At 42.2% G+C, this 15815-nt stretch overlaps 1 protein-coding gene across 3 annotated transcripts in view; it reads right to left on the bottom strand.

Annotated features, from left to right (window-relative positions):
* Positions 1-15815, bottom strand: part of gse1b (Gse1 coiled-coil protein b) — a 521271-nt gene that overhangs the window by 52542 nt on the left and 452914 nt on the right. For 2 of the 3 annotated variants that reach the window (XM_060923214.1, XM_060923212.1), the window contains exon 4: positions 11160-11371. In XM_060923214.1, the coding sequence (XP_060779197.1) occupies positions 11160-11371 (212 nt within the window). The remainder of the gene's footprint in view (positions 1-11159; positions 11372-15815) is intronic. The other variant, XM_060923213.1, reaches the window with a different exon arrangement.

The following is a 15815-nucleotide window of genomic DNA, read 5'->3' as shown; positions in this document are numbered from 1 at the left end:
CCGTCGCCACTCAGCACTGCTCACATGTAATATTAAATGCCTCTGGTGCTTGTACCTCCTTCCTGTCAGTTCCCCTTTATCTCTCTCTGTTTAACGCTCTCCACTTAGCAGCGACTCGGCCTCCGTTTGGCGCCCACATGTGCCCCCTGACCTCTCCTGCCTCTCCTGAGTACCCTGCCTTGCTAATGGCTTTGTAAGCGCTCGCGGGGACGAGAAGGAGGAGGGTCACTCGCTGATGTGCAGCCAGGCAGAAAAGTGCTTCAGAGATGTCAAAAGAAGTCAAAATCACAGGCATCTCAACCCCCCAGGCGTCTCTACCTCCCCTGCGTGGATCACCGAGACGGATCAGGCGATGTAGAACGGTACACACCGTCTATTAGTGCCGCTTTTCTTTTTAGTCTGTGGCTCGCCTGCTGACATTTCTGCCGCAGCAGCTCGTGCACAATGAATGCCATAAAAAAGCAATACAGATGCTCGGGAGAGGAGATTTCCACTCCGTAAATCAAACACACAGCCTCGGTGTGAATCACTGTTCGAAAATGTCCATTTTTACTTTTACACAACATCTGTTCGGCACACGGTTGAGAGAAGAAAGAGATCTGATGCTCCATGTTCGATGACTCCCTACCGCAAATTGTAAGAAGTCTTAATTGCTTTTTAATCTGCCTCATTAAGATGGCTGTGCTCGACTTTGTGCCTTGAGGCAAGCGCGAGTTTTGTGAGCTGGTTTGGTTTGGAGACTGTACGGCCCTCAAGATTACCGCGCTTCCTTTTAACCGATGGATCAAGACGCTGGATGTCGTGTCATAATATAACAAATGGCTCGAATAAAATCCGTCTCAACCAATTAATTTGTTTTAGTAAGGCACTAAACGAAGGAAGACTGTATACAGCATTTCAAGTTTATTTTTTGTGTTGTGCTTTGGATAAAAGTGAGGACAGATATACAGTGCTGAGCGTAAATGAGTGCACCCCCTTTGAAAATTAACATTTTAAACAATATCTCAATGAACACAAACAATTTCCAAAATGTCGACAAGACAACGTTTAATATAACATCTGTTTAACTTATAACGTGAAAGTAAGGTTAATGATATAACTTAGATTACACATTTTTCAGTTTTACTCAAATTAGGGTGGTGCAAAAATGAGTGCACCCCACAACAAAAACTACGACATCTAGTACTTTGTATGGCCTCCATGATTTTTAATGACGGCACCAAGTCTTCTAGGCATGGAATGAACAAGTTGGCGACATTTTGCAACATCAATCTTTTTCCATTCTTCAACAACGACCTCTTTTAGTGACTGGATGCTGGATGGAGAGTGACGCTCAACTTGTCTCTTCAGAATTCCCCAAAGAAAATCATTTCTTTCCACCATAAAGGTGAAGGCTACAAGAAGATCAGCAAAGCTTTATTTATCAGTCAGAATACTGTAGCAAAAGTGGTACAAAAATTTAAGAAAGATGGAACTGCAACCATCTCACAGAGACGTCCAGGTCGTCCACGGAAGTTAACACCTTGACAGGAGCGTCTTCTGATGAGAAGGGTTGAAGAAAATCGGCATGCAAGTTCACTGCAGTTCTCTAAAGAAGTAGAAAGCCAAACTGGGGTGACTATTTCCCGTGACACAATACGGCGTACACTGCAGAGGAATGGCATGCATGGATGCCATCCATGAAAGAAGCCTCTCCTAAAGCCCAGGCACAAAAAAGCCCGCCTAGAGTTTGCCAGGGCCCATGCTGACAAAGATGAAGACTACTGGGACTCTATACTCTGGAGTGATGAGACCAAGATAAATGTTTTTGAACTGATGGCTTCAAAACTGTATGGCGTCGCAAAGGTGAGGAATACAAAGAAAAATGCATGGTGCCTACAGTGAAACATGGTGGTGGCAGTGTCCTTATGTGGGGCTGCTGGTGTCGGGGAGCTGCATTTCACTGAAGGCATCATGAATTCACAGACGTATTGCTCTGTACTGAAAGAGAAGATGCTACCATCACTCCGTGCCCTTGGTCGTCGTGCACTTTTCCAACATGACTAAACACACATCTAAGGCCACTGTTGGATTTCTGAAGAAGAACAGGGTGAAAGTGATTCAGTGGCCAAGTACGTCTCCTGATCTGAACCCAATCGAATACCTATGGGGAATTCTGAAGAGACAAGTTGAGCATCGCTCTCCATCCAGCATCCAGTCACTAAAAGAAGTCGTTATTGAAGAATGGAAAAAGATTGATGTTGCAAAATGTCGCCAACTTGTTCATTCCATGCCTAGAAGACTTGGTGCCGTCATTAAAAATCATGGAGGCCATACAAAGTACTAGCTGTAGTAGTTTTTGTTGTGGGGTGTACTCATTTTTGCACCACCCTAATTTGAGTAAAACTGAAAAATGTGTAATCTAAGTTAGATTATTAACCTTACTTTCACGTTATAAGTTAAACAGATGTTATATTAAACTTTGTCTTGTCAAAATTTTGGAAACTGTTTGTGTTCATTGAGATATTGTTTAAAATGTTACTTTTCAAACGGGGTGCACTCATTTACGCTCAGCACTGTATAAACTTGATGGAACGTTACTACAATGTTTTAGAGACAGGCTGCACATCCAGTTAATATTATGCTGTAGCTGTACAGCGTGCGCTCGTGGAAAATTACATCACACACGATGGAGTTACGGCGGCCTGCCTGACAAAAAAAACAAAACACAAAAAAGTCTCGTCTATGTTAATCACTTTAGTGGTTATATCGTTAAGAACAAATTCAGCATGCAGCCTTTTGACAGACTTTTTATAAAGACTGCTCAATGTGTTTATTTGCCAGATATTTCAGCGGTCTCAAAAGTAGCCGGTCACCGGCGGCAAATCGCCGTCTGTGGCTTGTTATGCCGCCGGCTATTGTCAGTCGAGTCACAAAATTTAATATTAAATATTTCTGACGGCAAAAATAGTTGTGAACGTAAATTACATCCACTATGTCATGTATGTCCGTTGCCGCGTCAACTTTGTTTACATCCTCGACATGAGTGCAGCCATTACTGCCCCTGTGTTGCCAGATTGGGAGGTTTCCCGCCCAATAGGGCGGTTTTAAGTGCATTTTGGCGGGTTTTGAACATATTTTGGGCTGTAAAACGTCAGCAGTATCTGGCAACATATTTTTTTACTTAATACAAGAAATTAATGGATGCCAACGTTTTTGCCAAAATGGTATTTTATTTTCCATTGTTTAGGCAGCTTCAGCATCATACTGTGAGATTCTGTTCAAATTGTTTTTTTTTCTTCTACGAAGCCTGAGCCATTTATTTTATTAGTTTATAATTATTGTTTAATTTAGTCTTCAGGAGAGACTTCCTGCACACAGTACTAATATTAATAGTTTTTTTTTTTCTTACATGAAAGCTGAGGCATTTATATTATATTTTAAGGTAACTTCATGTTGTGCTGTGAGGTTCTCTGCACTTTAACTTTTGAACCAACAGGTGCATTTGGATAAGTAAAGCCTATTTTTCTGCATTTTTGTAGTCCTGGTAATCTTTTATATTGGTAAAGTTGTTTATAGGACCATTTCTCAGTGTCTTTGTTTTTTTAATCAATAGTTTTTCAGTAATAACTTAATATTTAACATATCACTCAATTTTAACCCCCCCCCCCCCCCCCCCCCATGGGCTTGCCCCCCCCGTCTCCAAATTTCTGTGGGAAACACTGGCGTGCGTAACAACGCTAATCAAGCTTAAGCTAGACGACCCGCCTCAAATACCCGTCCCGGGTAAATGTTATCCCAATTTTAGATGACCTGTTCCAAACCATCCCGCCCCATGAAAAATTCGTACTCGCATCTCTCTCTCTCTCCCTGCACGCTTTGCGTGCATTATGTCTGCCGCTGGCAGACATTTTACCATTTTGCACCCTGCTGTAAGTTATTTGTACCCTGCTATTCTCCCAAACTTTGAAGCCCCTGTATTTCCTTTAAAGTTGTAACATCAGTCCGTTTGGCCGTTTGCACATCGACGGGACACAGGTGGAGAGGGTGAAAACATTTAAATTCCTCGCAACTCACATCAGTGAGGATCTCACCTGGACACACAGCAGACCATCAAGAAGGCTCGACAGAGACGCTTCTTCCTGAGGAAGCTGAGGAAATTTGGACTGTCCACCAAACTCCTCAGCAACTTCTACAGGTGCACAGTGGAGAGCGTCCTGACAAATTCCATCACTGTGTGGTACGGGAACTGCACAACTCAGGACAGAAAGGCTCTCCAGCGTGTCATTAAAATGGCACAGTTCATCTTTGGAGCTGTCCTCCCCCCACTACAGGACATTTACAACACCCAGGTCACAAAAAGGGCACGGAGCATCATCAGGGACCAAACACACCCACAACACAGACTATTCACGCTCCTACCATCTGGCAGACGCTACAGGAGTGTGAAAGCAAGGACTACTAGACTGACAAACAGTTTTTACCCCCAGGCCATCAGGCTTTTGAACCAAGGATTATAATCACCACCTACTGTACCTCTATATTTGCAATTTTGCACAAGACATTGCACAGTATACAGTTGTGCTCATAAGTTTACATACCCTGGCAGAATTTTTGCTTTCTTGGCCTTTTTTCAGAGAATATGAATGATAACACAAAAACTTTTTCCCTACTCATGGTTAGTGGTTGGGTGAAGCTATTTATTGATAAACAACTGTGTTTTCTATTTTTAAATCATAATGACAACAAAAAACATCCAAATGACCCTGATCAAAAGTTTACATACCCCAGTTCTTAATACCGTGTCTTGCCCCCTCTAACATCAATGACAGCCTGAAGTCTTTTGTGGTCATTGTGGATGAGGCTCTTTATTTTCTCAGATGGTAAAGCTGCCCATTCTTCTTGGCAAAAAGCCTCCAGTTCCTGTAAATTCCTGGGCTGTCTTGCATGAACTGTGCGTTTGAGATCTCCCCAGAGTGGCTCAATGATATTGAGGTCAGGAGACTGAGATGGCCACTCCAGAACCTTCACTTTGTTCTGCTGTAGCCAATGGCAGGTCGACTTGGCCTTGTGTTTTGGATCGTCGTCATGTTGGAACGTCCAAGTACGTCCCATGCGCAGCTTCCAGGCTGATGAGTGCAAATTTGCCTCCAGTATTTGCTGATAACGTGCTGCATTCATCTTTCCTTCAACTGTGACCAAGTTTCCTGTGTCTTTGTAGCTCACACATCCCCAAAACATCAGCGATCCACCTCCATGCTTTACAGTCGGAATGGTGTTCCTTTCATCATTGGCCTTGTTGACACCTCTCCAAATGTAACGTTTATGGTTGTGGCCAAAAAGTTCAATTTTGGTCTCATCACTCCAAATTACCTTGTTCCAGAAGTTTTGAGGCTTGTCTCTGTGCTGTTTGGCATAAATTTTTGCTGGTCTACCTGACCGTGGTTTGGTTTTAACAGAGCCCCTGATTTTCCATTTGTTAATCACAGTTTGAACACTGCTGACTGGCATTATCAATTCCGTGGATATCTTTTTGTATCCCTTTCCTGTTTTATACAGTTCAACTACCTTTTCCCGTAGATCCGTTGACAATTCTTTTGCTTTCCCCATGACTCAGAATCCAGAAACGTCAGTGGTTGGATGAAAGATGCAAGAGTCTGTCTGGATCCCAGAAACTCACTCAGCTTTTATGCACACACACTGATTACAAGCAAACAGATCACAGGTGAGGATGTTACGGTACCTTTAGTAGCCATTCAAACCCATTTGTGTCAACTTCTGTGCATGTTATCAGGCCAAAATCACCAGGGTATGTGAACTTTTGATCAGGGTCATTTGGGTAGTTTCTGTTGTCATTATGATTTAAAAAGAGAAAACACAGTCGTTTGACAATAAATGGTTTCACCCAACCACTAACCATGAGTGGAAAAGATGTTTTTGTGTTATCATTCATATTCTCTGAAAAATGGTCAAAGAATCATAGATTCTGCCAGGGTATGTAAACTTATGAGCACAACTGTATCTACCTCTATGTTTGCATATTGTTTGATTGCCTTTTTTTATGTTATCTTCATTTATTTTCATTCTACTTTTATATTTTGCATTCCATATGCACTTTATATTTTACATTTCGTATTTTATATATATTTCTTTTTATATTAGTAAGCATAGTTTGGTCGGGCAGTTGCAAAATAAGAATTTCATTACCCAATAATAAACCGCTGTGTCTGTTATTGTGTATATGACAAATAAACATCTTGAATCTTGAATTTCCCCGGGTGTGGCCCTACTGGATTAGCCAGATGTATTAGGAGACAAAAACAAGGGCGGCGCTGTGTGACGTCGGATTCCGGAGCAGTGTCTTCATCGATATCTTCTGAAACATGGGTCAACGCACCGGGACTGTCATGGCATCATGGGTATCCTTTGAAGACATTTGGCCGAGTGGCTTCGTCAAGTAAAGCGAGAAAACTTTACTCCTGGAAAAAGCAGCAAATTGTGCAGTGAGCATTTTACAGAAGATTGTGGATTTGTGGAGGACTTGGTTGAAAAAAAAAATCACCGTGGAGAAGCGAGACACGAGGCAGAAATGACAACCGAAGCGAGACGCGATCCTGACTTTGTTTCACCACAAAACACCGACAGTACGACAGCATACCGTGTCACGCATCAAACAGATGGAAGATAAGCAGGTAAATATATATATTTTTTTTTCATGGTGTGGTTTCCATCAAATCCTGCGCTCTGATTGGATGGCGAGCGGGTCCGTATCCTACGGTACGGACCCCAGTTACAGACCCTGGTTACGGACCTCTGGCGACTCGCTCGTTCACAACAACAACAAACATGGTAGAATTTCTTGTCAACATTTATCTTTTTTTTTAATAAGATTTATTGATAAGATTATCAAAAATCTTATTGCCAGCATTTCTCAGGAGAACAGCATTAATTTTACAGCATGGATAGCGATAACGACAGTGTTCACAGCGAAAGCGAGTTTTACTACCCTGAGGAAGAAGAAATAAAAGAAAACATTTCAGGAGAAAGCTAAAAACCTCTAACTGTTGCTAACGCCGAGCAAAAACATGGCTGAATCCTGAATGACTCCTATTTGTATAAATAGGGGACGACATAGGCGGCAAAATGTAGGTTTTTTTCCTGCCATGGAAGTGCACTTGTATACCGAGGAGGAAGCAATTTGCATTACAGCCGTGAATGAGGATTCAAAATGGCGGCTCGGCTCGGTTTTCCCTTCCGGGTGCTCTCGTTTTCTGTTAGAATTTGGTAAAGAAAAAAATAAATATATTATTTACCAGCTTAAGGTCGGTCCGTATGGTGAAATACCGTGACCTCGGCCCAGAGGGCCTCACTCAGTACTTTCAAGACCTCGGTCACGGTATTTCACCATACGGACCTCCCAGCTGGTAAATAACATATATATATTTTTAAATAAACAGGCAATAAACTAGCCACTACTTTATTTTGATTCCTTTTCTAATACTGCCATAATGTTTGTGGAGAAATGCAAACAGATTGACCAAGAAGTCACGTAAAAACACTTCGAATTCATATTTAAAAGCAGCTTCCTGGTTTTCCTGTTTGTAAAATGCACACTGGTGCCCTCTGCTGGCCATTTAGTCTTTAACACCCAGTTTAGCAATGTTGTTACCCCAGTATGTGTGTGTGTGTGTGTGTGTGTGTGTGTGTGTGTGTGTGTGTGTGTGTGTTTCAGAAGGCCAGCAGGTGTATGGTGGGCCTGCACACATTAAAAATGAAAGAAGTGTGCGCTGTGTTCGGAGCCCGAGGCCTGTCTGCCGCCTGGTCCTGCTCCGCCTTTGTGTCTTTTGTCTGCCTGAGATGAAGTATGACCCTCGATGTAACCTTGTTCATCACTGAAATAAAAATACACCATGAACCACTAAAACATCTCACTGTTGTCGAATACTAATAGATTTAAAAAAAAAGCCTGGAACCATCGTGCGACAATCGTTCAGTACAAACACAAATTAAACAACGTCAATAAAAACAGCTTATGCGATATCCAAAAGCTCTTTAAGTGTTGCAAATTTAAAAAAAAAAAAAAAGCTTTTCCTGACCTTCACCTTTCCATGACCTTTAAACTCAGCAGAATGCACTTTTTATACACACGCTCAAACACAGAGTATTGTATCGATGTGAACACCTGCCCTTTGCCCTCCCCGTGGTAAAGCGTTGAGGAAACCATGAACGACATTCACTCGCACTCTGATGGAGCGATAAATCCAAATTGCCAATTAGGAAGAAATTAGGAGCTGCAGCAGCAGCAGAACAACAACCCTCGTTGAAAAAGCGACACTCCATCTTCTCTCTCTCACACACTCACAGCACAGTCATGAAAAGTTAGTCCTGTCAGAAATATCTGATCGAATGTAATTCTAGAATACACACACACACACACACCATGAGATAAACCGCGTATTTATTTCGTCCACTCGCAAAGCTGAAGCTGATGTTCTCTTATATTGACCTCTGACCTCTTCTGGAACCGTGGGCTAACAGAGACGGACAAAGAGGTCAAAATCAAGCCAGAGCGGTGAACAGATGATGGCCGTGGCTGTCACAACCTGTGAACTCGTCTCTTAGGTGATGAGTTCGGCTGCCTTTAGCATTAGTGTGTGAAAATAAGAAGGATTAGTTTAGAGCATGACCGTAATTCTTTATCCTTTTTTCAAAGCGAGTGATCCTGTCTTATACAGAGAGATGGGGCGAGACTGATAGAGGAACTGGAGAGAGAGAAAGAGGATAGCAGGATGCCGAGTCAGGGAGGACGGCACAGATGTCGGTTGTTGTTGTTGAATCCGTCAACCTGGTGGCCTTTCAGTATTGTTTCCCGTAGTGGGGAGGGGAAGCTTTGTCACATGCGCATATGTCACAGATATTCTGCCATGGTATGTCGTTAAGCCACTAATCCCTCAACAAACAAGTGTGTGTGTGTGATTAAGTGTGCTGGCCACTTTAATAGGAACTTGTTCTTGATTCTTAGGCTACATCCGCACGACAACGGCAACGAGATTTTTTTTTTTAAATATCGCGTCCACATGGGCAACGGATCAGTTAAATTTCAGGTCCATATGGCAACGCAACGCTTGCTGAAAACGATGCAATACACATGCCGCACCTCTAGGTGCGCTGTAAGACGGTCCCATCGGAGACACCAGAACAATAGAAGTAGACGCATGCGCATAACCGCGCATGCGCACAGTGACTATCCCTGTCACTGTCACACGCACACACTTTCTCACTCCCTATCCTATGGATATAGTCCCTTTAAATCACGTGCTCGTTTTTTGAATGGAGACGCGGAAAGAGGAATGAACAAGGGTAGATGGAAGCCGGTACGCCAACATTCTGATATCCTCCAGAATTCTTTAATGGTCCGGAATAAACTGAATGCTACACGTTGATGGATTACTTTGTTCTTCTACGCCCTTTTTGAGGAATGTATTGTCGGACTTAAACCAACATCTGAAGAGGTGAGATCGCTCCTTTTTTTCCCCTATTTTTGCTGGCGGGATTGACTCTGCCCTAAGGGCTATTCTCTCTCTCTCTCTCTCTCTCACTCTCTCTCTCTCACTTTGCACCATTACACAATAAATATTCACAGTGAAAATATTTTGTAAGCGCGTTTCATGAACCAAGTTATAGGATTTGTTGACAACTCACATCGAGTTCGTTACACTTCTACCCGGCGTGAAGTACATGTGGTTGTGACATCAACGTAAACAAATCCGTTCTACTCATACAGACGACTTCGCAACGGCTCCGTTGCCAGATTTTTCCACTCTGGAACCCGTTCTCAAAAGGTTTCGTTTTGGGGCACTCAAAACGCCGGTGCCGTGTGGACGCCAGGCCGAAACGATAAACAATTTTATCAGATTCACCTGAATCCGTTGCTGTGTGGACAGGGCCTAAGATTCCTGTTCTTGGCTGGCAAGAGTGGAGCCCAATGTTGCATGCTGAGATGCTTTTCTGCTCACCACGATTGTAAAAAGTGATTAAATGAGTTACTATATCCTTCCTGGCTGCTCAATCTGTCCATTTCCTGATCCCTGAAGCTCTCTTATCAACAAGGCGTTTGTTTCCACCCACAGAACTGTCGCTCACTCAGTCAATGCTTGTTTTTGTTTTTCGCAACATTCTGTCCGTGTAAAGTCGAGAGACTGCTGTGTGTGAAAACCCCAGGAGGAGATCAGCCGTTTCTGAAATACTAAAGCCAAAAATACTCATCTGGCTCAAGCTAACATCCATAGACTTTTGCCATAGCCAGTCGGCAAAACAGCGAAAACGTCCTTCTTGAAAAGGAATGAGCGGAGAGCCTCTTCCTGCTCATGTTTCAACGAAAACTCCAAGTCTAATTCTTCTAAAACTGATTCCAAAGCGGAGTCAAACGCGCGCTGTTCACTAGCCGTAGCCATCTTTCCTGTTGCGCTTTCTCCAGCGTCGCGCAGCTTTGTCGCCACTCCTGCAAAAGCCCGCCCAAAGAATCCAAACAAAAACCTTGCGTTGTGATTGGCGGGCACGATTTGATGCCCGGGGTGTTTTTGTTTATATGGTGCGAGGCTAGACCCACTCGCTAGGCAAAAATATTTTTGTCCGCTAGGCGGTCGGGTCTAGTTTACTAGGCTAGGGCAAATTAGAATTAATAAAAAACAATTATAATGAAATTATGAAAGAATGAAAGAAATTAAATACAAGCTTTAATATTCTGATATGTTTGGGCTGTCTCTGAAGGCCTAGAAGGCCCCTCTGGAAATTTTGGGATTGGGAATCAATCTTACGCAGGAAATACTGCATCATTGATAAACAGGGATTGGAAATAAATGCCGTGTCGAATAAAATTTGTAAATGGGAATCGGAACTTTGCGCGATCTAAGCATTAAGTCGTTCTTGTAGCAGGATTAAGTATTTTTCATCAGACTGACAATGCAAGGAAGCGGCTTATCGCTGAAGCCGTTTGAGGAAAAATTTATAAAACTTTCGATCATTTTGATACGCTGAATTTGAAAAAAAAAAAATGTTCAAGGATCATTAGTGTGAAGGACGTCCCAGGGTCAAGCCAACATTAATGCCTCGCTATGGCACCGCATCCTGCGTGTTCACGGAAAGTCTGTGTGGATCTGTATCTCTGTGAAAGATGTTACCTCTCGTACAGGGCGGCTCTCGCTCCTCCACAGGCCGTTGACCGTTTTGGTCGGGGCGATGGTGACGACCGGTGGGGTGCTGGGCACACTGTGGCCTCCAGGGGGCACTATGACCTGGCCGAGGGGACCGCGCTTGGGCGTGCTCACTGGAGAGCTCTGGTTTGTGGCTGGAGATGAGACAGGAGAGGACTCGCTACTGATGGAGGAACCTGCTGACAAAGTGGAAGAACAAAACAAACGACGGGATTACTAACGTTTTCGTGTTTTCTCCTGCTGATATTTATTATTACGATGTCTATCCACGCTCTGCAAGCGCTGCATGATGGCTGCTGCCTGTCAAAGTGAGAACACGCACAGGAAACCACATACTCTCAGAGCAGCCATATGCACACCCACCCATACACACACACACAAGTAATTCTGACAAACACATCAGTCACTGACACATTACCCAGATCAAACGGTGTACAAAACCAAGAAACAGACACAGATCTGAACGAGCAGTTCATCTTTTATTAGAAACAAATCCAATATCTGATGGACTGTTCAACGTGTATCGCAGTGTTAACTGTCGCCATCTCTTAAAGGTGCAATGTGTAATATTTTAAAGTGTGTCTTTAAAGATGTGCATGCCTAACATCATTCTAAAGCAAAAAAAAAAAAATTCAGCTTTAATTCAAAACATTGTCATGCATGTTGATTGATCATCTTTGTTTCTTCATTTCAGGATTCTCTTTACATTTTCTTACATCGTCCTGGCTTAAAATTAAGCTCCGCCCCTTGGCTTCTCAGCTAAAACGTCAAGTTATAAGAGACAACTAGCTTTATCAGATGGAACGGGGTCAGCTGGAGAAAACAGGAAGGCCTTGCCAGCACTGAAAAAGTGACATATCGCCGCTTTAATTACTCCACGACGACAGCTTTTTAGTAAATAACATCTTAATGTATCGTATTTCTACAGAAAAAAAATACTTTTACAGGAGATTTTGCCAGAAAGTTACTGACAAAGAGAAGAAAAAATATTTATGCTTTCCATTTGCCAAAAAATAAAAATAGCGATGTTGGTGTTTGTGTATGAATTCATTCCCAAAACAAGACCAACGTGTCGTTTTGCAGCCAAGTGCTCGGCACATGCAGGGAAGATTTGCAGCACTGTTGGAAAAGCATCACAGGTGCCACCTTCACGGAGCTGCTGAGATGCCAAGAGTGTGTGAAGCTGCCATCAAGGCGACAGAAGTAAATAAAATAGAAGACAGTTCTGATTTGTTTACTCGTGGAACTTTTTAGTGATTACACAAGCGATGCTAAATATGCTAAATAACTGTCTGGTATAGGCTGCTATCAAGAATATCTTTAAAGGTCCCATGGCATGAAATTTTCACTTTCTGAGGTTTTTTAACGTTAAAATGAGTTCCTTTGACCTTCTTAAGTCACCCCAGTGGCTAGAAATTTCATAATGTGTAAACCAAACTATGCCCAACATTTGAGAATGGCGCGTCAAAACGGCGCGTTGATAAGCTCTTCCCTTTACTACGTCAGCAAGGGAGATGATCCCCACGCCCCCCCTCTGGATTCCCACCCACTGTATGGATTGCCCGCCCAGTTGTAGTGAGGAGACCATAGAGGGAGGACACAACAACATGGCATCACCTAAGCGAGCGAAACATGGAAGTTGCGCTGTACATGGATGTGACAACACAGAAAGGAGTCTGTTTTTACTGCCGACGGGAGAGCCCCTGAAGACGCAGTGGCTTAATTTTATTTACTTCAATAATACGCCGTCGAGTCTACCTAAGACGGTGTATGTTTGTCGGAAGCATTTTCCTGAGGAATGTTTCCACAACTTGGGACAGTACAGGGCAGGTTTTGCACATCAACTGTCACTGAAGCCTGGGTCCGTACCAAGCATCCCTGCCGCATCAGCCACAAACACCGAACAAGTAAGTGTATAACTGTTAAGTCGTTTTGCCGTGTTTTAAAATCGGTGCCACGTTAGCCTTGCAATGGCTACATTAGCTGTGCAGCTAACCGCTTCCTGCAGTTAGCCAGGTACTCTGCGCTACAAAACCAAAAAGCATGCAGCATGCTCTGTTATAACAGCCAATCAAAATAGTTTTTACAAAAGACACCCACATTCTTTTTTTTAAGTCACTCGTTCATTTTATTTGTTTGTTTGTTCAGTAAAAACCCAAACATTTGTTGAATTTATTTTATTTCCTCGCGTCGCACCTTAATGACGTCAGCGCGCGGTATTTTTCCCTTCGCGGTTTGTTCCTTCTCTCTCACCATAGTAAGACGCCCACACCCGCTTGTTCTGACCCACTGGAGGTAGCGTCACAGTGCTGTTAGCCAATCAGAGGTAACACGTTTACATGTCATGAATATTAATGATAAGACCCGCCCCCACCCTCTACCCTTCCCCGCCTCCTGCTTCTCATTAGCAAAACGACGCACTGGGAAAAGCGCTGAAATGGGGCTTTCTCCCAGGAGGCTATATCTACGTGCCGAGGGTTCATTTCGAGAAAGGCTGCGGATATAACATCCGGAAACCTCCACGAGCCCGTTTAAAGCATCAACAAACCACCATGCCATGGGTCCTTTAACATTTTTACCCATTTAAAAGTTTATTTTGAGAAAGAACAAACATCTGACGAAGTTTCGAGCTTAAAATTGGTTGTAATGTTTAAATAAATATAGAAATAGCTATATATATTTGTTACATAATAAATAATATTACACAGACACGAGTGTTTTACTGGGAAATACACCACCCGTGTATTTTTCATCCGATCTCCATCCAGGACATGGAGAACCAAAACCATGATGGGGAACTGGTTGACAATTGAAATTCTTTTGATTAACTTGCGTTTTTTTCTCTGGTTGTGTCCATATAATATGAAGAATATTACACGGTGGTGCGAAGATACAGTATGAAGTTTATCTTATTGTTTGGTTCACTCACTTGTGATTTCTACATTCACCACTCGAAGATAAACTTCATATCCTCTATTAATGAGAAATTACACAGATTTAACAGTTATTCCACGCAATCAAGTCGTACATGAGCTGATAGCTGACGAGGCGCGTAGCACCGAGTGGAATAACTGTTTTATTCTCTCCACATTCACTGGATTTGGAGAAACAGAGCATTTTTATTTTTTGCAAATTCGATAAAGAGAAACTTTATACAAAACGTCCGACAAAATCATTTCCGCTCAAACCGGTGAAATGACAGGAGCAATTTGTGAAAAATGCGATGATGATAATAATAATAATTCTTGAAAAATAAAAAGAGATGTTCTTAAAATCAAATACTTTTATTCCATATTTTGTTGCTTTTTTGTATTTTTGGTGGGTTTGGTTTTCGAGCAGAGGTTTTATTTCATTCTCGGTTGGTTCAGCAACACGCTCCGCCATTTTGTTTTTCTCTCCTCACGGTATATGAGCTGATATCCTAGTAGTAGAATAGCCAATCAGAGTGCGCAATTGTTCATATCCAGTGAATGTGGGTAGAATAATTGCCATTATTCTTTTTTTTTTTGTACTTGGTATGTATTTAATCTATGCATTGATCAATGCTATACATCTCCCTATGCTAGTTTAAACAGTTAAATTTAATCTTAAAGGTTTATTTTTCGAGTATATTTACTTCACAGCATGTAAAAAACATTAAAAATGTTCACTTTTCAAATTCTCAAGCCTTTAGCTCATAAGCTCAATTCAAAACATTGGAAATATGTAAAGGACGATATATATCTAAAAAAATTTTCCCCGCAAAGACCCAAACAATTAAAAAATAATATTCTCAGCCAAAAAAAAAAGCAACAAAATATTTGCAAATGCTAATTTGCACCATGTGACTTCATTTGTTTATTTTTTTGCATATTAACACATAAGAAGAGTTAAACTGGAATATTTATTCACATTATTTCTATAAAAAAGAGCCTTTATGCACCTGCTGGCACACGTTCACTATTCACCCTAGATAGATAGATAGATAGATAGATAGATAGATAGATAGATAGATAGATAGATAGATAGATAGATAGATAGATACTTTGCATAGATCAGCCACTTTGCAATGAGTATGTTAATAAAGTCCTCTTTAGAGCTCAGTGATTTTATAAAGACAGTCAATTCCCTCTCAGCTCTCTGCACAATACACCACCATGCACGCTAAAAGAGCAGTGAGACTTAAAAACGGATAAGCGTTCTTAAAATGAATGTCGCGACATTTTCTTTGCGTGAAGAACGTCTAAAGTATACACTACCGTTCAAAAGTTTGGGGTCACTTTGAAATGTCCTTATTTTTGAAAGAAAAGCACTGTTCTTTTCAATGAAGATCACTTTAAACTACGGCGGCACGGTGGTGTAGTGGTTAGCGCTGTCGCCTCACAGCAAGAAGGTCCGGGTTCGAGCCCTGTGGCCGGCGAGGGCCTTTCTGTGCGGAGTTTGCATGTTGTCCGCGTGGGTTTCCTCCGGGTGCTCCGGTTTCTCCCACAGTCCAAAGACATGCAGGTTAGGTTAACTGGTGACTCTAAGACCCCGTCCACACGTAGCCGGGTATCTGCTAAATCGAAGATATTTTTCTACGTTTTGGCCTGTCATCCACATGAAAACACATCAAAAACGAATATTTAAAAAAACTCCGGGCAA

The sequence above is a fragment of the Neoarius graeffei genome, chromosome 6, assembly GCF_027579695.1.
Source record: "Neoarius graeffei isolate fNeoGra1 chromosome 6, fNeoGra1.pri, whole genome shotgun sequence".
Lineage (NCBI taxonomy): Eukaryota > Metazoa > Chordata > Actinopteri > Siluriformes > Ariidae > Neoarius > Neoarius graeffei.
The sequence above is the reverse complement of the archived record's forward strand: the minus strand, read 5'-3'. Positions and strand labels throughout refer to the sequence as shown.